The 23,652-nt window shown below is 37.0% G+C and overlaps 1 protein-coding gene across 11 annotated transcripts in view; it reads left to right on the forward strand.

The window, feature by feature from the left end:
- Positions 1 to 23,652, forward strand: part of NCKAP5 (NCK associated protein 5) — a 408,143-nt gene that overhangs the window by 321,796 nt on the left and 62,695 nt on the right. For all 11 annotated transcript variants that reach the window (XR_003991395.1, XR_003991396.1, XM_030485815.1 and 8 more), the window contains 2 exons: positions 19,879 to 19,983; positions 23,412 to 23,603. Coding sequence is in view for 9 of the 11 variants with exons in the window: in XM_030485815.1 (XP_030341675.1) it covers positions 19,879 to 19,983; positions 23,412 to 23,603 (297 nt within the window). In the remaining 2 variants the exon portion in view is untranslated. The remainder of the gene's footprint in view (positions 1 to 19,878; positions 19,984 to 23,411; positions 23,604 to 23,652) is intronic.

Here is a 23,652-nt window from a genome sequence, read left to right on the forward strand (position 1 = left end):
TAGTAAGAGATGTTTCAGTATCTCTTTTCATTTCACAAAGTTCATTATTGTGAATGCATCCATTGTGTTGTAATCCTTTTCTAGAAGTAGAATTGCTTTGCAGAAGTTCCAACAAACCTGACCATGAGCTAGAAAAGTAAATGAGGACCTGATTAAAACTTTGCAAGTTTCTAGCAATATGGCAAATTCTGGATTTAGCAATCTATGTTATTTCTTATTTAAAAAAAAACCAAACAAAACAAGCAAAACATAAATTTTGGAGGAGTCACCTAGGTAAATGATATTAAATATGCATGTGTATCTTACTTAAATTCTCTGATTCTGTGCATGTGTATCTCAAGGTAAAATTTGGCCCTTGCACTGTTGCTCAACAGCTGAGGGCTGTTAACTCTCATCAGCTCATGCTGTTTATTGAGGAAACATGGTCTGCTCACCAACTGGTGCTTAAAGGCAAGGGAATCCCTGTGGTGGCAAACAGCTATACTTACATACTGCAGAACTGAAGCTTGGGCAGAGTGAGGCCAGGTCACCATCACAGGGATCTGGGTTCTCATATTATCCTCAGGTTCTTGTTCTGTCTCTTGATTTTGTGTTGATTTAGGTATTGTTAGATCAGGACCTTCTCTCTTCTAATTGCTTCTCCCTTGCCCTAGGTGTGAAAACACTTCATATGTAATTTAAAAAAACCAAACCAACCAAACAAACAAAAAAAAACCACCCACCAAAAAACCCCAAAGAGACAAAACCCCAAATCAACAAAAAACAGACAAACAAAAAACCCCAGTAAATTTGTGAGTTTCCAAAACATTGTTTGTCCTCTAACTGTACTCCAGACTTGAATAAATAGTATATAGTCTGTGATCTTGCAGTCTGAGATGTAAAATCTGAAGAAGGGTGTTTCCTTGGGACTGAAATTAAGCAAATACCATTGTGTGCCTGCATAGATTTGAAGCACAGTTTGTATTATGTCTTCTTGGAAATGCATACATACCAGATTTAGAGCAATAGCTAAATATTTGTTTAAATCTGTTGCTCTACAGAAGAGTACTAAATATGTGGTTAAGGACATTCCTGTTAAAGCATGACCCTAATCAAAGTGAATGGGCAAATACTGCTAACTGAGAGAGGGGACAGGCATGACACATGGTGTTAATTTCACCTTTCTGGTACTGTCTGATACAATACAGTTCAATTTTATTTAATGCTGATCTCATCCGAGGAGTATTCACACTCAGTACAGCTACAGATTTTGAAGAATGCTGTAGAAGATGGTACAAGCTAAAAAAAAAAATAATACCAGTTACTTTTTCTGCATATCAACTCTGTGATTTGGTTGTCTTTTACCGTCGAATTATTCTGCAATTGACATTAGAAGACTTGTATTTTTTTGTATATTTGATTTTGAGCAAATAATACATGATTCATGTGTCATTTTAAGAATCAAATTATTCACATTTTTTTCAATGAAAAAATTGATACCAGTGTTTTGAATTTGACTGCGGGGTAATGGCCTGTATACCAGACCAGTTGCACTGTATTGGTTTAACTCATGTTTCTCACACAATTCAAAAGAAAAACTGATTACTACCAATTAAAAAAAAAACAAAAACAAAAAGAAAAACAAAGAGAACACATGTAGTAAGGTTTTCAAGACTGCTGCTGTAAAAATATTATTAAAAGTATTACATATTCATGCATTTACACGAAGTTTAAGTACTTACGAAATTGAAGGGCCTAATAATGTTTTAAATGAAATATGTGTGTTTTCTTGAGACATGTGATTATGTATATTGCCATGGTTAGATATAAGGAAGAAGTTCTTTACTGAGAGGGTGGTGAGGCACTGGAACTGGTTCCCCAAAGAAGTGGTAAATGCCCATCCTTGGCAGTATTCAAGGCCAGGTTGGACAGAGCCTTGGGCAACATGGTTTAGTGCGAGGTGTCTCTGCCTGTGGCAAGGGGGTTGGAACTAGATGATCTTAAGGTCCTTTCCAACCCTAACCATTCTATGATTCTACGATTCTATGTCAGTTCTTTGCTACTAGAAATTTTGGTGTGCTTACTGCTTATAGGGAGTGAAACAGAGGATATGTCACTTCTGTCATGAAAAGATTAAGTAATGCAATCTCTGCAAAACGGAAGGAGAAGAAAAAGATAACTTGGGCTTTTTTTTGTCACCTCTTTGATATTGTAGACAATTTTAAGAGCTACCCTAGCTTTCTGGGGACATTCTTTCTAGCTGAAGTGTGTGATTTACAGAGCCAGTATTAGGGTAGATAAATAAGGGGGAGCCTGATCACCTCTTTTTTAAAAAAAAAAAAAAAAATGAAATTATTAAATTCAGACAAGCTTCTCTCTGAAGCAGCATTCAATATTGAAGCCTAGGAAAAGTGTTTCTGTCTCAGCACCATCTGAGGAAGAGCAATAGTCTTAGTTAAAAGCTAGCACAGAAGAGTAGCCTCTGTCCAAGCAGCCTTCATTTTCCAATGTGGTTGCTAAAAATTGATTAAATTCTGCCTGTCATAGCAAGAGGGGTTTGTGAAAGAAAACCAGGAGCTCCATGTTAGTGAGCCACCTTGTATTTCATCTGCAAGTTGGAGAAATAGTTTGGAATAATAGACAGACTGAGATTTAAAATTGAGTATAGCAAAACTGATTGGAAGTGAAGAGAGAAATCTGTGGAGGTGATATACAGACGGTTGCTGAAGGGATAAGAAAATCCAAAGAGAAGATACAAGAGTAGGAGTAAGATGTCTTAAATGAAACTTAGCACTTCTGCTTTGCCCATGTACAGCAGCTATGAATTATTTTTAAATGTAAATGTCAATATCACTATATTTCTGTCTTTGCCTCATTTTTTCTAAATGATGTACTGTTTTCTTCAGAGAAACTTTACTGAAATCACCAAATTACAGTGTTCTTCTATTTCTTAGCTCTGGCGTCTTGCAGATTTGTTTTGTTGTTGGGTATAGACTGCTCAGCCTTGAAACACAGATCTTTTCACAGATCTTTCTCTCCTAGTTAGCTCTCTCTTTACTCGTACTTGAAAATATAACTAATGACATTGAACCTGATTCTGATGTTACATATCCTCCTATTACAACGATAATGACTTGTATAAAGCTACTGAGGATAACAGGGGTCAGGGTTTGCCTTCTGATAGATATCCCAGTAATTGGTTTATATTATGTATCTCTGTTTACATAAATTCAACATGTTTGTTAGCTGAATTGTTCCCACGGATGATGTCTTGCTTTCACTTTTCACCCAGAAAGTTCTCGTTGCAGACTTTTTATAAAGCGTGTGGGGAACCATCAGTGAAAGGTGTTAAAAAGTGGCAAGTAGCAACATTTATTGAGTTGATTTATTTGATTAAATAAGTAATAAAATATTCATAGTTGAGAAAGTATAAAATAATATTTCTAGTCATAAGATTTACAATATTTCTGATCCTAAACTATATTTTCATTGCCTTTTTATTTCCATCATAAAAATTCTACTTTATCAAGCCCAGAACAAAGCAGGGAGGACTCTTCAAGCATCTATTTTCTCATGTGTTTCTCTGGCTAGATTAGTTTCATTTAGTACTCATGGACCATCCACATTGTTGAATTTTATGTCTAAAATTTTGTCTAGAATGCTACAGCACAATCCACTGAATTCTCAAGTCAATTTAAATAATAACTACTTTGTTATGACTGCACTGATATTAGCTTTTTTAATAACCTGACAACTATGTCCTGACATACAAGATAGAGTGTAGCTGTATATACTTAGATGGAAATTATTGTACAACTTAGCAGGAAGGGGTAAATTGCACCAGCAACATTATTATATATGGGAAGAAAAAGAAGGCAATTAATTGTCCTAAGACCTGAAAAAAGGAGATGGAATATCTGGCCTCAGAGTCTGACCTCTGGTTCAGACATCGTTAGGCATGATGATGTCTGAATGCAGAGGTTAAAAGTGAAGTTGCATTTACAGCAATCAGATAGATGAAATATTTAAGTATTTCAGAAGGTAGGTATTTGAGGGTTTGAAATTAAAGCTAAAGATCTTCACATAGTATTAGAAAACAGTTTGTCAGCAGTCCAAAGTATCTTTCAATAACTGGATCATTATATGCCGAGCTGCAGTATAATTCTCATCTTACAGAAGCCAGCTACTACTCCTGCCTTGTGCCTCCAGGCTCTTCAGAGAGCAGGCAGATTTGAGACCAAGATCAGCAAATTGTATTTGAAGTTTTGAAACTCCTGCAGTTGACCTGCTTATTTCTTACTTCACGTTTGTTCTTTTGTATCCATCAGATTGTCAGGGTACTCTCATCTGCAGAGCTTCTGAAAAGTTCCAGTTTCAGAACAAACTCTGTCCTTTCCTTCTCAGTAAACATATAAATCAGGTGTGGCAGTATCTGTAGTGATATTTACTTTCTCAGGAGTCTGGACTGGTGGCTTGAAGGAGAAATTAATCTCAGATCTGCTAATTGTTTCAGCAGTGGTGGAAAACTTCTTAAAAGCTACACCAATTTCAAGGACTGTATCAACAGGCAAAAAGGTAATCACGTAAATCTAAAGCAGGTTTCACATCTATTAAGTTTAAACTAGCACATTAAACTTTATCCAAGAATTGCATTGCCAGTAGAGCACCTACTAAGAAGTGCTTCGTAGTGGTGGTGGTGTTTTTTACACCATTTGCAGTTCTCAAAATATTTCAGGCCATAGCCCTGCTGCAGTGCTTTCTCCAGCTCAAGGTTACCAAAGGTGCACAATTACTGTCATGAAGATCCTGTCCCAGGAAAGAGCATCCAGACTTGTGGCAGTGTGAAATTATAAGAATACTTCTGTGTGTCTCCTGATCCTTACTAGATAGTGACCTAGTAAGGAACACTCAAAGATTTTGAGACTTACAAGAACAAATTAAAGGAACATTTCTTCATGTGAAGATGCTGATGTCATTATTTTCAGTCTTGCATTATCTCGGTAAACTGGTACCTGCTTTCTATTTCTGTCATCCTCACTCGCCAATAATATCTGAGAAGACAGAAATACAAAGCTTTGAATCTCTGTATTTCATCTCAGTTTATGTCATCAACATGTAATGATACATTATAAAGCATATTTCTTAATTGCTGTGTTTGCAGCTCCAATTATATGCTGAGGAAACAATACAGAATTCAAGTATTTGTGAAACCCTAATGGTTAGATGAACGAGTGACTTAAGTCAGTGATGAGAGAAAGAAAGGAAACATCCCCCCTCCAAAGAAGCTTCATCTAACTTCCCTAAGCTATATGACTTCTAGTTCTGAATGAACAGCAGCAACATAATACCTGAAGGAATTAGGCTGGATATTGGATACCCAGCCAGCTCTGGAAGGATCTGAGATAGGCAGATGTTTGGGAGAGCACTGAGAATCATTGGATATCATCCGCCACAATGGCTTTCTACAGGCCATCTCTAGTCACAGGGACTTATACTCTTGTGTAAATCACAGCCATGGTGTGTAGGTGTCCCAGAAGCTTTGTGAGATCCCATGGGTGAAATAGCTGAGATGGCTTTTCTTGTCCCTGAAGGACACCGTTCTGTAACATAGGAGAATCCAGGCATGCTCTTTTCTCACTAAGGAAACTGTAAAACTTTCATTCTTAAAATAAAACAAAATTTGCTAAAATATTAAAATAAAATTTGCTAAAATGATTTGCTGGATCTAAATCTAATTCAGGCTGACAAAGTAATGTCACAAAAAATTTTGGTCTAGACTGTGGTGTGATGTATGAGAGAAGAGGTAGGGCAGTATCCTTCACAACGCTTAAAACTTAAAAGAAAAACAACAGCTAGAACAGCTAGAGGTTCAGCGAAGAATGGTATTTTATTATGAGGGAGTTGAGTTAGATCAACCGACCTGTTAGGTCTCCTTCATCTACAATTTGTGTTTTGTTGATTTCCTTTCTTGTCAGACTGTTGTCCCTTATTTCAGTACCTAAATTCTTACCAATTTGCTCTCAAATAAAGAGAAAACATTAACTAAAGCTCACTAGAAATATAGTTCTGATGAGAATGATAATGCTTTTAAGAGAAAATTACCCCCAACTGCTAGCATTTCTAATGTCCAAGTACTTCAGTTAGTCTTGAGAGGTTCCCAAGAAGAGCACTGAAAGGCTTTCCATATCAGAATCATAGAATTGTAGAATGGTTTGGGTTGGAAGGGACTGTAAAGATCATTTAGTTCCAACACCCCTGGCATGGACAGGGACATCTCCCACTAGACCCGGTTGCTCAAAGCCCCATCCAACCTGGCCTTGAACATTTTGTGATACAATTTAAATATATAATTTTTAGATAGCATATTTTAAATGAACTTTTTCCATTATCCCTATGATAAATTGCTAAAGCGATACCAAAAAACAGTAAATCAAATGAGCAAATAATCTTTAGGAAAGCCACAAGTGATCTTTGGTGAAGCATTTATGAATCATTTTGACTGAGGACAGCAGTATTTTTTATTTTTTTTTTTAAGTTTTGAAGAAATATATAGGCATTTTTTCTGAAGAGCAAAGACAGTTTTTCAGAGTAAGCATGTGTCAAGAAAACCTTGGGGCTATACTGATGTGACAGGCCTTAACAACAAAAGTAAGATTTTACTGCCTGTTTTTTAGACAAAGAAAAATATGCAACTGACACTGGGTGAACCATAGATTTCTCTTTATTTTATGCATAGATTTTTATTTTCAGTGATGATACACATGATGGCAGGAATCCAATATGATATTTGAAACCCTAAGCAAGTATGTGGACAGAGTCATTAAGTACAAGAATGTTTTTCATGATTTTTCCTATTATTGTGTACATTCAGTATCAGAATAAATGGAAGAAAAAGGGAAGGAGTTCCACAATACTAAATAGTATTGCTGCATTCCTTTCCAAATTTGCCCTGTGCTTCAAACTTACAGTAAGTGTTAAAAAGATACGCTTTTTTATTCCATGAAGTTAAATTTAACCTATAACAATGCTTAACCCACTGGATGCTATTTCAGCCTACTCTGTTTATGTTTTATGTGATCAACAGATCCATTTTTTTGTCTGGTATGTTTCTAGGTTTGAAGTTTAAATGTTTTTTTATAGATACGTGTATATATTTGGTGTATTTAAGCATCCTGGGTTCAGCTGTAATGGTTATTTTTCTTCTTCTTTGTAGCTGGTGCAGTGCTGTGTTTTTTACTTTAGTCTGAGAACAATGCTGATAACACGTCAGTGTTTTTAGTTGTTGCTAAGAAATGCTTACCCCTATCAAGGATTTTTCAGTCTTGTGCTCTGCCAGTGAAAAGGGGCACAGGAAGCCAGGAGGAAGTAGAGACAGAACACCTGACCCAAACTAGCCAAAGGGGTATTCTGTACCACAGCACGTTAAGGGTCATTCATTCAGGTTTCCTTTCTAAATAGAAAGATCTTTCTCACTGACATTCTGATAGCGATAATTAGCATGGATTTGTTCTAATGTTATCATGGTATGTGATGTGGTAAGTACAAGCCATGCGCTACATATACAAGGGCAAGTTCATGTCATCAGGTCAGCTTTTAAAGCCTTCCCATTTTGGATTTCACAGTGGAATAAAATAGTAGCCACTGCATGCCCTGATTAAATATAATATGCACAGACCACAGGTGTGCTAGATAATTGTTTTCTCATCATAGTGCATATTTCACACTCTGTAACCCCCAAATGAAATACCAAAAAATGCATACAATCGAATGATTCAAAGATTTAGAGGGCTGCTTCTTGTGGTAAAGTGCGAATCTATTGAAATCCTAAAGCAGTGTAGAAATATAACCATGATTATTACAGATATGTCATTTTCTTATTGTACTAATGGAGCTAAGTATATAGTTAATTTTTGTTTTCTTAAGACTTTGAAACTTAAGTGAAAGATAACTATGCAAAAGTATGTATATGAAACAAAAATGGATAAAGGATCAATTTCGTCTTTTATTGCACTCAATACATATAAGACTTCGTTTGCATTTTACTTTATAACTGTGAGTTATACTGTTATTTTAGTGGCACTTAAAACATGAAGCAATATGGAATTACGGCTCTTTTACTTAAAATAGGTGTGCCAATAAGTACTCTGCTTGGTAACATTTAAGCTGTTCAGATTATATCACATCAGTGTAATTTGCTAGTAATTTTAAATTACACATTCCATCAAATCAATCAAACTAACATTATGCTAAGTGGGTTTTAGCACTTAAGATTACTCATTAGGTATTTTCTGTTATGAAAAAATTCATTTTCCTGTGATACACTTTATGTTTTGTATACTCATATGGATACTGCACAAAGAAGAAGTGGGGTTTAATTAGAATAAAATGTTATTCATAATGAATCATAAAACACCTACTGAACCAACCCCATCTTTTAGTATTGAATTTTACTAATGCTCTCGTTTGTTTCCCAAATGACCTATCTTCTTTAATGATGGTTTGGATATTGGTAGGATTCAAATCCTCATCCAAAGGCCATGACACTATTGACTAGATCTCTGTTGACTTCGCTGAGAATGTGAAATACTGTATTGCAAGATAAAATCAGCACGTAGGTGCTCAGTGAAACTGAAGAGTCCATTAGGGCCTTAACTCTTGAATTACCATCTGGGTATATCTCTTGATAAGGACAAGCTAAAAGGAAAAGTTTCCTTTGTCGTTAAATCTTTAACAATGTGATATTGACAGACTTGAGTCTTTTTGTATTTTTAGCATTTTTGGATTGTGTTCATGCTCATTTCTTCCTCTGGACATGAGCAAGCCGTGTTTCATTACTCACTATCCGATGACTGGGTGCAGGGAGGAGCAGTGATTTGTCTGTGTCCTGTGTGCATTACAAGGGCATCTTCAACATTATGAATTAAACTCCATCTTGCTGCATTAGAAGTAAGGAAACCAGACTGCCAAAGTAATGGCATCTTGAATTAATATCAGTGCTTTAGAATTCTCAAATACATGCCCACTCTTCAGTTCATCTTCCTGTTATACACTTTCAGAGATGAACTACTTACTTACAGTGTTTTGATCCTTATTTTTTATATTCAGTCATATTTTAAAAGCAGAAATGCTCAGTCACTTGTTTTTTGAGTTTCCATTACTTACTATTAACTCAATTTTTTTTCTCTAAGCAAGCCTTGTATGCTTTTCCTGTACAGTAGCTACAGGCACAGCTTTAGGCACAATTACTATGGATTATAGATATTGCACGTGTGAACATGAATCAGAGATTAGCACTGTATTTTAGAGGCTCACTTAAATTTATTCCCCTAAATGGTCCTTAGGAAGTCTTGACAATAGTTAGAAATATGAGTACTCTCAGCTCTTCACCAATTCATGGCAGAATAACAAGTGGAATTCACCTTTAATTTAGGTCTTCTGGTCCTTCATGTACATGGGACCAGACTTTCAGGTGTTCTAAAAATTTGACTACTTATTGGGTGCCAAAATGGGAGCTGACCCCTTTTCAAATTCCTACATAATACCTCCTAAGCCCTGCTTTTATCTACCATGAAAAAACGATCAATTTGCAAGGGCACAGATTCCTAATCAAATGTTGACACAGCTTCTTGTGAGCACAGACAGCTGCCGAAAGGGTTTGCAGCAGCTATCACCCATCTGTGCTACAGGTAAAGCTCACAGCTGCTTTGAGCCTGGGGACAGACTGACTGTGGTACTGGCTGCAGAGTGGGAGAGCAGACTTCTTCAGTGTCACTGTTTGCCAGGGCCTAGCACTCCCAAGAACAGTCCAGCTCCTAAAGGCTTCTTAGAGGCACTGTATCTTCCCTTGCAGGAGCACAGTTTGGCGCAGGAGCAATGACTGGCATTTCTTGTTTTCCATTTCCTGGCATTTTCTGCCTGGCTACAGCAGTAGGAGCAAGGAGCAGATGAACATGGGTAGTGCAGGTCTGTATCTTTGTATCATCCAGTATGGCGCATCCTGCTTATTGGCACCAGCAGCAGCTCTCCCACCTCACCTGAGTTTCAGCTGTACTTGCATGGCCAGGCTAATTGCAAGATCTTTCTGTGGTTTCTCTCTCCAAAATAGGTCAGTGGAATTACAGAGGGCTGAAGCCAGGATTTGAGATGCTAGTTCAGATCGTCAAGTCTACAGGGTCATACTCTGTCCTGCACACAAGCCTCGTGATTTTTGTCTACCAGAATAAATGTTGCAGAACTTGAACTGCCATTTGGAAATCTTGTGGTCGGATTTGAGACTTTTAAGAATGAAATACCACAACATATGTACCCTCTAGAAGCTTTATTTCTGAAAAGCAGCAAAAATTTGGGAAGTCTGTGGTATGGTTCCTGACCTGGCAAAAATTCTTTCATTTTCAGTACAAGAAGTGAAGCCAGTAATTCTTACCAGCTGGGAATCTGCCCACTTATTCTTTCTAAACAATACCTCAAGTAAGTGCTTTGGGGAAAAAAGGGTAGAATAAAGTACCGTATTACGGGTATTAAAGAAAACCTTCTTAAAAAGTCATTCCTTATTTGAAATTATTCTGTTAGATCCAAAAACAATGCATTAGAGTTGGAGAGAAAAGCCTTAAACTAATGATAAAAGTATTTCTTTAAATCCTTCTACTTTTAAACTCCTTTCAGTCCATCTGATATTTCAACAATATTAAAAAAAAAAAAAAAAAAAGAAGGTGGAGGGATCATGATGCCCTTTAAATGCATAATACTGAGGGAAGGAATATATGGCTTATTCAACATTAACCTTGACAAATTCCTGCTCTTGTCATTTAAATGAATGAACCTTTCCCATGTCTAGCTTTCTGGACCTTGGGAAACAGCAGTGAGGAACGACTGTAAAAATGATACTCATCTTTCTTAAATTATTCTTCTGAGTAAACGAATTATGTCAGTGAAATCCAAATAAAGATGAATCTGTTCATTTGAATCACCTGTTCACAGCCAATGAACTTCCATGTGAAGCAGTGCTTACCCTTCTCGGTTGCCGTGTATTGATCTGAAACATCTTCCCTGAGCTTTCTCTCTCCTTTTCCTCCTACAGGCAAAAGGTTAGAATTAGATAATAGTATTAATTTTCCAGACATCTGCACATGTTTTAATAGCCTTTAGAAGGTTTGAAATGGTTTCTGTTTGACCACCACAGGGCTAAAATGCCATTAAGACTTATATTGTAGCAATACATAACAATCATAGCCCCGTAGTTCAACTTGGCAATAAAAAAGCTAATTTATTTTATCGGAGATTTAAATTTATGTGATGAACTCCTCTCTCAATAGGAGTTGTGTCACCACTCTTAAAAAATACCACAGCCCTGCATATTTTCAAAACCAGACAAAGTACTTGCAACAACCCTTGTATAGGTATTTGTTCTGTGTGCTTGTTGAGTGTTTGCACATGCGTTTGTGTGTTCATGTAATACTATTTACCATTCCTGAGACCATTTTATTTCTTCTGTTTCTTAATTCTTAGTCTCATTTTTTTTCTATCATCTGACTCACAGACTCTGCAGGAAGAAAGTAATTAGCAGATCCAAGGCAGTCTCCAGTGTTAGTCTTTTTTTTTTTTTACCACCCTGAGAACTGGAATTTTGTTGTGGGACAAAATTATTACTGTTTAGGTAAATTGAGTTTAAAATAGCTTTTAAAATAGACATATGCAGTTAATAAGGGTATTTTGAAAATCTGTGAAAGAAATATTTAGAGCTCAGACAGTTTTCATTTCCAACTATATGCTAGAGGAAAGCTTCAGCTTATCCCATTATAAAGTGATAAAGCAGCATTTGATGGCAGCAGCTTCTGTGATAAAATGATCATGGCAGCACTGAGAACGAATCTAATAAGGGAATTGATCTGTAGATTCCAATTCTGTAAGAGCCAACATCGATCAACATAAATGTCAATAACAAGATTGTACTGAGTTCTGCCTAATTCCTTTAGATGATTTTGGGGCATAGTCAGAAAGTGAATGTGAAAATGAATTTTAAACTGCAGGAATTGCAAAGACAGACCAAAATTGTGTTGTGCTACCAGGATTATCACTGACTCTCATAGCATCAGCAATTTAGCAGCATGTTGAAATTAGTGAGTAGTATTTAAGCAGATAATGATTGATAATGCAATTCCTGTTGTATAAGTGAGACTGAAACATCAGTACTTTTCATCTGTGTTTTCATGTTAAAGCATTTCTTGAAACAGTGAAATAATAAAAAACAGCCCACCTTTTTACTGCTAATGCATAGATAGCATGTGTAGGGCATGCCTTAAAAGATTAACAGTATAGTTCTTCCTTGTCACAGGAGTTCAGTATAAAGTTGTTTCCTAAACTGATTCTGATGATGCTGAAATGTTTGTGAATACACTCTCTGAGGTTCCCAATACTTCCTAGCACCTGCATGATGTTGGCACTCATTTAGCAAAGTGGGATTAACATATTAATTAGTATTAGATCAATAGAAAGGTATTTACTAAAAACATTTACTGGTTTGAACCAAATTAATAAGAAACAAAATACAAATATGTACTTAAGAAAAAGCTTAACTCTTCTGCAATACTATTCTCATCAAACTGCTGTTTTACCATACTCCAAGGAGTCTTCCATGAGCAAGATCACTGAAAACATTTATTTCATTAATTATTTACATTCTGACTAGCTGATTACCGGATCATTGATGTAAACTGTTGACTTTACAGTAATTACAAACCACAGGGAACTTTATACAGACATTTTCCTAAGAAATTAAATTAGCTCATTTTATTATTACTGCAATATTTACAGACTCCTACTGTAGTGTTATTAAAATAAGAACTAACACTTTGGAGTCTCAGAGCTTGAAAACACTGATAGAGTTATAACATGAAAAGTAGGATCAGAGAATATTACTTTGTGTCTTTCAGTGTAACTTTAATTTAAAGCAGTTTATAAAAATTAATAAAACTAAGAGATTTGGAACAGGCATAATTTTAGGCTTACATTGATGTTGCCAACTCTCTGAAGAGTACAGAGAGATTATGTTATTTAAGTTTATGCATCAAATATCTGCTTAATACCTCCCAGTTTATACCCTAGGATGTAAGTTTCTAACCTTCTGAGTTACTCTGGAATCTAATTCACTTTTTTTTTGCTATCTCTGGATGGCTTGGTAATAACAGAGAGCAGCAAGTCTGGAAAATCTGGGGCAGAAGCAAATGAAACCTTTGTTTTTCTTTTTGTGCTGGATTTGCCTTGTTAACAGGATTTTCTGATGTATTTTTTGCATCCTAATCTTCCATACAAATGTTTGTAATATCCTACCCTTGTACTTTGTCTTGGGTGCTCTCAGTTAAGTCTCAGTAAACTCGCCTGGAGGATTTTCCGGTAAAATTTGACAAACCACTATTAATACTGGGTTTGAATTTGAAGTCTAGCATCTTCTTGTATCACAAGGCTTCTAGGTTTTTTAGTGAACTCAGCCTAGTAGGAGGGAAAACCAACAAAAACAAATGGAAAATATCAAATTGGAAGTTTCATGGAAGTATTTTTATTAGATTAATGGAAAATCAAAATCCACTTGACTTGAAATTCCTGGAATAGCTGGAAACTTTTTTTGTGCTAAAAACTGATTTAGCTTACTGAAATGTATTCTACAGTTAATCCTTTAATATTCATTTTATGTATAACTCTTCTTCCTGTTGCCACTGAGCAATACTGCATGTTTGTGATTGTTTCCTATATTTGACATAGCTGTGGGTAAGACCAATAAATAACAGTCTCCAACTGCTTGCTCATACCACTATAAGAGTTATTCTGGGGTTCACTTACTGTGTATTAACCACCTCCTTCCACCAAAAATAAACACAACCAGCTGTAGTGGTAAATCTCCTGTGATACAGCTGTTGAGAACCCTAGCAACAACATAGGGCACAAACTAATTTTAGTTAACCTGTCAGACAAACCTTAAGATATAACCAAATATTAAATATTAAAGACAACATGCATGTTGGTACTAAATACAGTGGCGTATAAAACTTCTGAGTTGTTTTGCCTGTTTCAGAGCTGTAGGACATTTCACGTTACACACTTTTGCCAAGTATCAAGTATCTTTGTTAACCACTTGGTCCGTTGGAAATGATGCCTGTAGCAACAGAGAAGTGGAAAAGAAATAGCTTAGTGTGATGCTTTAGCTTTACAATCAGAAGTTAGATGTTCTTGCCTGCACAGAGGTATATTAATAGCTTCTAGAGGTCTAAGAAATGATGAGCACGTATTTATTTTGGGTAAGAAAGGTGTATTTTAAACGGTCAAAGGCTGTTAGTTCCTCACTCCAATTTTAGCTCCAACAGTCGGAGGAGTTACCTGACAAGTAGACTGCACGTTGCATGTTCTCCTAGATGTCTCTTCTGACTAACTCCTGTTACCCATACTGCAGAGTTTTATCCACTTTTTCGAGAGGATGTTCTGAAACAACAGAGTAAGGCAAGAAGAGAGCTGTAATGAACCTCTGTTTATTCCCATGCTTCACTGATACTTTGCCATTTTGTTTTCCCTGGCTGCTTGATGCAATATTTTGGTGCTTAAGGAAATGCACAAGTACAGATTGATTGGTCACAGTTGCTCTATGCACAAGTGAAAATACAAGTCTAAATATTCGTTGCAGAATGATGTGAAATAGTCAAACCTGTAAACATGTAACATTTTATAAACAGAAGATCTAAATCCAGAATTGTTGAGCTGTCCTGTTACTACAAGGGAACCTGCACATGGTCTCAGAATGTTACCCAAATGCTGAGAGCAAGAAAAGTTAGTACCTTAACTTAGTGTTTCTTCCTTTGAAAATGCTGAACTTCTCCCCTCTTCCCCCTTCCCCAGACTGACAGTTGTTTTCTTATTTCCTTATCCTTTAAAGCTTGGTCTCTTTTTAACACGCTTGTGAAAATGTAGAGAGATATAAACCTATATGATGTTACTATGAAGCCTGTAAGGCCATATTTTATTCCCAGAACTGGCACCCAAAAAAATCACAGTAACTGTTTACTTCTGTGCAGACATGCAGAAATTATTTTTCTCTTAAAAATGCTTAACTTTCTCCTTATTTCAGAGTATTTAGTGTATGAGAAGTTCACAGTTCATACTTTGAATAGTGCATGTTCTTAATCTAGGTAAGTTCTAACGGAATAGGTGAAGGATGTTCTGTCACCTCCAGCTAAACATCCCTCTGCAATGTATCTAAGGACTAAAAAATCAAGATTTAGTTTCATGAAAGATTATGTTTCTGTATAAACTAATACTACATAAATAGCGTACCTAATAATATTTTTTTTCTTTTTTGGACTGCTATCTTCCATGGTGTAATGGAAATGTAGTGTAGAGTACTATTTCTGTAAGACTTTTGAAAATAAAGCTCGTCCTAGATGTGATTAATTCATAGCTACACTCTGCTTCTGATGGAGTTAAAGATGTACAAGGGAACAGGAAAGTGAGACAGGTCAGATGATAGAGAAAAAAGTGACAGCTAGAAAGAGCTTTTTTCCTTCATGAGCCTCCATCATACCTGTAAAGAGATGACCATATCAGCACTCTTCTTGTGTGGCACATTATTTTGCATGGTTTTGGTGGAGTTACTGAGACGTAACTCATTTGGTACAGTAACGGGGTGGAATTGGAGCAGTGGCGTTGCTGACTGTGGACTTGAGGGGAATCTTCTTTGTGGAGAGAATTACTAAAAACAAGTGATGTGAAGGCTGCAGGAAAGGTATTCCGTGACAGTCCAATTACAGTGGTCAGGTCATGTAGGAGAGCAGTCCAGAGAATGCCTTTTCAGGTGTGTCATGCCCCAGATAACAGCAGAGACGGGAGGAGGCCACATGCACCAAACAAACATTTACAACTCTGGCACAGAGCACTAGGATTAAAACGTCTTCTTAGAATCGAGAGAGAATTTCTTCCTTGTGAATGATGGACTTTGGCTCATGTGAGAAAAGTAAAGCCAATTGATTTAATAGCAATTAACTCATCCAATATTGGAGAGCTGTTACAGTTTGGCATAATTCAGTGAAAATTGTTCCAGCAATGCTGCAGGCCATTAGACGTTTCAAAAAGGAGATGGGAACTGATAGATATTCTGCACAGATACAGTCAAGAGGCACAATGTTAGGGGAGTTAGGGGAGTCTCTCCGTAATATTGCCTCATGCCAGTAGGTAGTAGCCTTCTTTTATCTTCCTAGAAAGCCTTAATAAGGATGCTGCTGGGGAGGAAGGGGAACTGGCCTACTATTTGAAGGATTGGTAATCTGCCTGCCAGATAATTGTATTTCCTATTGCACTTGATATAATAGTTTTCCACCTAAATTATCAATTACTTTGGTTTTATTTTTTATGTGGATTTCAGGAGTTAATCTTGACATTGAGCCATAAAAGGCATGGCTTTTTCTGCATCAGTCTCACAGGTGAAGGAGGAACTTTTTGCTACTGGTCACCGGCAGCCAGAGAGGCCGTTTGTGTTCTGCCTGGGCTTCTGTACCTCTCAGCACCCACTTTCCGTAGAGGCATGGGTCCAGTCTAGCTAACATGCTAAGAATGTTTTAGTCCATGCCTGCCCCAGCAGTACTTAGTACAGGCTAATTTCCACGTAAGTTGGTCTGTGCATGCTGTATTCACTTCCATAAGGGTTTTTGTTGTGCAGCCCAGTGCTTCCTGTGTTCAGAGAGGCCCAGACATTCCCCACCATGTACAAACACTGCCCAGTTTCCCCTTGTTATATAGGGCACCAAAAAATGGGGCAGGTGGCTTGGATTTATAGTTGTGACTCCTCAGTTTCATATATAAGTATTCATTTAAATTGATGTGATCTTTTCTATGGAAGTCATTCTGTGCTGTTCTCCTTTCGTTGCATTGCATCATAATAGCATCAACAGTGATTTTAATATTGTACAATTTTCAAGGCAGCAGAAACTCCTTGATCTAGTTATGTGACTCTCATCTGAAAATAACCATAAAGGATACAATACATTTTGCATATCTGAGAAGAAATCAGAATCAAGATGCATAGTTAGCACAATCTGTTTAAAATTGTTAGCACAATCTGTTTAAAACACAATCTGTTTTTAAAAGGATCATTAATGAGGTTTTTCCCATTTTTTTAATTAGAAAATGGAGGGGGAAAGAAAAATATAAATGAAAGAAAAACAATTTTCTTATAATTTTTCTTTTGTAATTGGATGACTGGCTTCAGTGCTGTGTGACTATATTTAATTAATGATCTCAAACTTTTTTATGCTGCTTGTTAATGCTAGTCATTGTGCTGGCTGTATGTCTGTTTATTTGCATATGTGTGTGTGGGAATATTCCCAATGTGATGATCTGTTATTTGATACAGAAATGTAATCACATTATACATCTTGAGAATGCATTTTCCTTCTTTGTTAATCATTTTATTCTGCTGATTCACCTTTGTTATGACAGTTTTATAGATTCACAGAGTTTAACACTGGCAGTGATTTGAAAACAGCATGACCCGTGTGCAGCCCATCCCTTTTGGTCACTGAGGCAGTGTGGGGGGACCCCCAGAATTCTGAGCCATTTACAGCCACTTTGCTAGGCAACATCTTATCACTGGCCAAAAATTGTTTCTAATTTCTAGCTGTTCCAATTGGGCTGATCTCTGCTCTTGTGTCTGATATAGGCAATAACAGCAGTGCACTAAATTCCATTGGATGACACTGTAGGGGTATATTTAGTTTCCCTTATTGAGATGCATATATGTTCCTATTTAAGTAATGAAGTATTTAAAATGCCATGCTGGAAAAATGGGAAGACAGTTTTACAGCTGTAAAACTCCTATTGCAATATTTCTAGGGTACTTTTTTCTGGGAAAATAAATGTTGAAGTATAAATGTTCATCCATTTCACACGTCTGCAGTCATCATCTCTAATGTGCAGATTTGGCTATAGTAACTTCTGCTAAAATATCTCGGGAAGCAAAAATCAGGTGACTGGTTTCACTGGAGAAAGTAGTTAATTCCTTTGCAAAGAGCAAGTACACCACTTGTTCAGAACATCAGTGAGTCCTGATTCTGAAAACAGTGGAATTTTCTGGTGGTTCAACAATGCAGTTGGAATTATTGTCAAGAGTAACACATGTACTATGTCAGTAAATCTGTGAGTTTGGGAGGGCGTTTTACTTGGAGCTTAAATCTTGAACAAATACCTGACAGTAACTCTAGTAATAACACTTTAAAAGGTGCACACTGAATAACTAGGGAATAGGCATCACTGATGTTAAAAAACACAGGGCCTGGATGTAGTAAACAATACAATGAAAAGTATCTTGGGTACTGAGTGCTTGTAGCATTTAAATCTGTTCAGCAATATATTGGACAAAATATGTTTATGCAGGATATTGATCATTGAAAATATTTTCCATAATCTGTCTGCAACGGGTAATACCTCCTGAATGAATATGGAAATCTTGAGAAATCACTCCCAAATATTAAAAAAAAAAAAAAAAAGCTGGTTTTCCTGAAATAGATGCCTGAAGCACAGCATGCAGATAACAGAGGCTGTAGGAATGGTGCCTACTTTGTTCTCTAGCAGGTAAATGTCTGCAGTGGGTACCAAGAGAGCAGGCTGGGGATTAGCTGGGCATAAGATTGTGTGTGACTGATGTTTCAGGGCTCTGCAAAGAACTGTCTTGCTGTTACTGCTACTGCACAGTGTGGAAGGGCTTTTGCGGCTACAATTTCTTTTCCCTCTTTGACCAAGCCTTTTGGATGTACAGGATGATGGGCCACTCATGCAGCCTCGACAAGTTTGCATGGTTTGCATTCTTCACAGGGTCCCCCTAGCAAAGTACCCTGGCTGCGTCTCCTCCATTTGTTCCTTCAAATTGAGCGTTCTGGTGCTGTGGGGGCGGTAGATGTGGTCTCTCATATTGCAAGCCTGGCGAATTAATGGGGAAATGAAAAGAGCCTGATCCAAATTCCTTTTGTTTGGTTAGGTTTTTTTAAGTCCTTTTTTATTGATTTCAATGGACTGTGAGTCAGATCCATACTGCCTGTTACATGATATGTTGGTCCAATGACTGACAAGGCTGCAGATACTTATTCTTTTGAAGTCTTTGGCCAAGGCATTCACATAAACCACAGATTTTACTGAAACTGCAATTAAAGCAAATCAGGCTTAATGCACACTGAAAGCCTTAGTAATTAGTATATAGGTGAACATGGAGGAAAAGGCACAAGCTTAGCCATCCTTCTAAGCAAAACTGAAGAAAAGAACTGTGTTTATAATCGAACAGCATATGAATATTAATGCATAAAATCCTCTGAGTCCCCTAGTTCCCCGATGCAATTATTTTCTATTCACATTAATTGTTCCTAACAGATGACAGTAATGACTTTGAGTTAAAATGTGTGCAAAGGGGGCCTTCAGCAGATCAATGCTGTTTAAAAATAGGGTCACTTTGCAGTCATTCACTCAAGGTGTAACAGCTCAAAAATAAAACAACATTAACGTGTTGATTGATTTATGAATGTTAATTTTGTGGTTCATTTTTATTCTTTTTTCCTGAAACCTGTCAAACTCTATGGATAATGGTGGGACTTGTATTCATGTGTCATTGTTGCATGTGAAGTAATGATAAGTTGCAAAACAGTGACCAGAAGAAAAAATAGAGTTTCTTTTGGATAAAGAATGATCGGTTCTGCAGACAGGAAGTCTTGGACAAAGTAAGCACAAAGAGCAATGTTTCAAATTAGAACAAATCCTCTTTTACCTCAGGGTCTTCTTTTCCCTTGAAATTCAGCAGCAGAGTTTGGAATTTTAGAAATGCTGATCTGCTGCATATTTGACAAATGCTAATGTTTTGCTCATTCCCTTCTGCTCCCCCAGAAACTCCATTCATGCATCTTAGACCTCTCATCTGGGGATTTGCTTTCAGAAGTAGAACGAAACAGAAGCCTGATGCAGTCTCGAACTGCTGATGCTCAGATTCACGTGAGTTTTTGTGCTGTCCTTGTACCCCTTATTTGGGACCCTCCTTTTTGCCTGTGAAGTCTGATGCCAGCGATGAGCCATAAAGCTGAGCTCTAAATTGAAACACTGTTGAGGCAGATAAGAATACTTCTTCTTCCTTCTGTTCTCTGAAATTCAATATTGTGTCCTCGGTTATATAGTAAGCAGATAGTGTCACTCTGTACAAAAAAAGCGTAAATCTTAGCAATGTCCCCAGTATACCTTTTTGGGTATTGATTACATCTCAGAATCTGAGAAATGGTCAAGGAGCTTTTTATTAAAGCCCATACACCGTATTATTCATCCTACTTTTATGATATATTATGTATGAACTTTTAAAAATTCATGGGCTCTGCATTTTTTTTTTTTCAGATAGGGTTAGTTTTGTGCTTATTTGGCAAAACGTTAGCCCATGTGGCTTTCATGTTTCATTGTCAAAGAGAAAAGTAGCTTAAAAAACAGAAGTCACATAGGGGGAAAGAGGACAAGAACAGAGCATTGAACATGTGTGTGCCTTTGATCTTGCAGTATAGTAGTGTCAACAAAAATGTAATCTCCTTTGTAATACAGACTTTAATGAAAAGGCATTGTTTCAAAGGTTCACAAAAATGCTAACCACCTTTGCATTATATGTAATTAAGCCTTCAGGTTAGGTTTTTCTAACATAGTTTTTTGTCTAATAGTCTGATTCTTTCCATTTTCTCTGATTTCTAGTGAAACTTATGTATTTAAACTGTAAGACTACATTCAGGCCTTTAATTTCATTAAAAGTAATGACTTAAGAGTCATAATTACAAAAAATTAAAATTTTACCATGTCAGTTAATAGACATGTATGCAAGTTAAATATATTTAACGAACACATCATAAACATACTATTCAAAGTACCTTCTTGGATAATTATAAGAATAAAGGCAAATTGCAGGGGAAGATTCCACTCTCAGTGATCTGAATGCGGTGTAGAAATTGGGTGGATATCCTACTTCAGCATCTGTAATGGTGTGATATTTTTTGCACATCTTCTCATTTCTTAAACAATACAGATGATTACAGTAATACACTGTTCTTTCGCTTTGCTTGGATATCTCAATTTTTCCCACTGCTAAAACTGTAGGACCAAAGGCCTTTCTCCTCTCTTTAGGTGAAAAGGAAACAGTGGGGGGATGGAAAGGCTCTCAGACTAGCTGAAGATGACAGGAGGGGAAGGCAATACTTGTCAGTACACTGTGATTTCCTCTTTTCTCCAACAGGAGACTCTTATAGGGGAGGATTTTACAGGCATCCTTCCCTTACACACTATGATGACTGGGACATAGCCTAGTATAAAGGGCAGAAATTTGACATGACATGTTTTCCTGGTGCCATAGCTGAAAGGCAACAAAATAGCCAAAAGAAGCAGATGCTGCCAATGGCCTCTATATAGTCAACCTCACAGGGAATAATGCCGTCATAGCTGGAGAAGCTGATGAGAGAGGGTCTCCCATGGGAACCACAATGTCATAAATAAAGAGTAATTTGTCTCAGCAAAGCAAGAAGGTCTGTTTCAGAGCCCAAAACACAGGCATCAGCCTGCCTCACACTGAAAGATGCATTTTTCCCAGAGCCCGTGGATTTAGAGGCTAGTCCTCTTCCATCCATTTGACTTCATAGGAGAACATGTAGCAATAATTCCCGCAGGTGAAATATGCTCTTGCTACCTCTAAATGATTTTCCCATTCATAGGTTTTGCCTGTGACAGAGAATAATGATTTGCCCTGTAGTTACGTTTGTCAAAAACAGAACATTATTATGTCAGTAGAGCAATGAGCAGCTGTACTGATGAACTCCTCAGCAGTAAAAATTCTGCTCTCTCCCATTTAACTGAAAAAAGGTTCAACCCTTGTAGTAATAAATGGGAGGACATGGGGAAATAAATGGAAGAAATTAGCAGAAGGGCAACAAACATGTTAGCGTAGGAGAAGCACCTACAAACAGACAGAGATTAGCATAAAGAAGCTGTGTCTACTACATACACAGTTTCACTAATTGTTTTGTGGATTCAATAACTTCATATTTCTTGTGTCTTCCTGAATATAAAGGTAAAATTTTCGTCTACGCAAAGTTAGTTTGGGGTATATCTACATGCAAAATCAATAAATATTTTTTGAGCTTGCTTTAATGAAATCTGAAGCAAAGTTTTATGAAACAGTCATATAGAATCATAGAATCATTTAGGTTGGAAAAGACCCTTAAGATCATTGCATCCAACCATTAACCTAACACTGCCAAGTCCACCACTAAACCATATCACTAAGTGCCGCATGTACACATCTTTTAAATACCTCCAGGGATGGTGACTCCACCACTTCCCTGGGCAGCCTGCTCCAATGCTCGACAACCCTTTCAGTGAAGAAATTTTTCCTAATACCCAATCTAAACATCCCCTGGAACAACTTGAGCCTGTTTCTTCTCATCCTATAGCTTGATATTTGGGAGAAGAGACCGACACACACCTCACTACAGCCTCTTTCAGGTAGCCATGTCACTCTGTCTGGTGTTCCTGGTAATTAAAAAGATGTCTGATTCTGTAAGGGAACTGGAGAATAGCATAACAGAATGGTGCAGGCACTTAACATTAAAGAAGCTCTAGCACTGTTAGGCACAAGAGTATTAGTTTGAAAACAAATTAAAGGCATCCTAGATACTCCTACAGAGGTTTAATATTTTACCTAAAGTGCTATCTGCTCTTCATTACTCTCTTCCTCAAAGCTGGCACTTAGTCACAGTCAGCTGAAATTGCATTTGGAGAAGGGCGATAACTACACAAGTACTAAAGGCAGCCATAAAGTGTCAATAAATTGCATAAGCAAGAGACTTCAGCTGTCTGCAAGCGACACAAAGATGGATTGTCCTACGTCAGAGAGTTTCTTAGACAAAGCTTTGAACTAGATAGGAAACCAAAATTAGACTGTAATGGAGAGATTCCATTCTCAGTGGACATTCTGGTTGGGATACTAAATTAATTTACCTTGTCCAGGGTGCACAGCCTCATCAGTTACATTGTAGGGCTATAATGCGGTTGTCAAGATATACTTGTATTCTTATAACTTTGTTTTCTGTATCTCACTCAGGCACTCTGCTTATGTACAAAGCATAATTCAAATAGACTCAGAATAATCTTTAGCAATAGAATAGCAGAATATTGGTTTGAGAATAAAGAAGAAAACATGGAAGATTGTGGATTTTTGCCCTAACAAATTAAAATTTTAGCAATTTTTAATTTGGTTCTCTGTATTAAATTCACCAGATGCTAATGGCATAACAGGAATGCGTAAGTAGCTTACTTGCTTTTTCTTTGTCCTTCTTAATCAAGAGGAAGTTAAATGATCTTTTTCCACCCATAAGATACTTCTATTTCTTCTCATATTTTAGGAACGCCAGCAGAATATGAAATCTAGTATACCCGTTTTGAAATGCCAGAGTCAATTAAATATGACAGGTCCTAGCCACCTGTATCCCCGGAGCAGCTGCAGTAGCAGTGAACTCTCCCTCTCAAGTGCTTGCAGTGAATATTCCAGCGGTTCCTCCTACACATGGAATGACAGAAAGACATGCAACAAAAGGGTAAATCACATTAATTTTCTTCATTTATTAGCTTAAGTTAGTCTGAAAC

This window comes from Strigops habroptila, chromosome 5 (genome assembly GCF_004027225.2).
Source record: "Strigops habroptila isolate Jane chromosome 5, bStrHab1.2.pri, whole genome shotgun sequence".
Taxonomy (NCBI): domain Eukaryota; kingdom Metazoa; phylum Chordata; class Aves; order Psittaciformes; family Psittacidae; genus Strigops; species Strigops habroptila.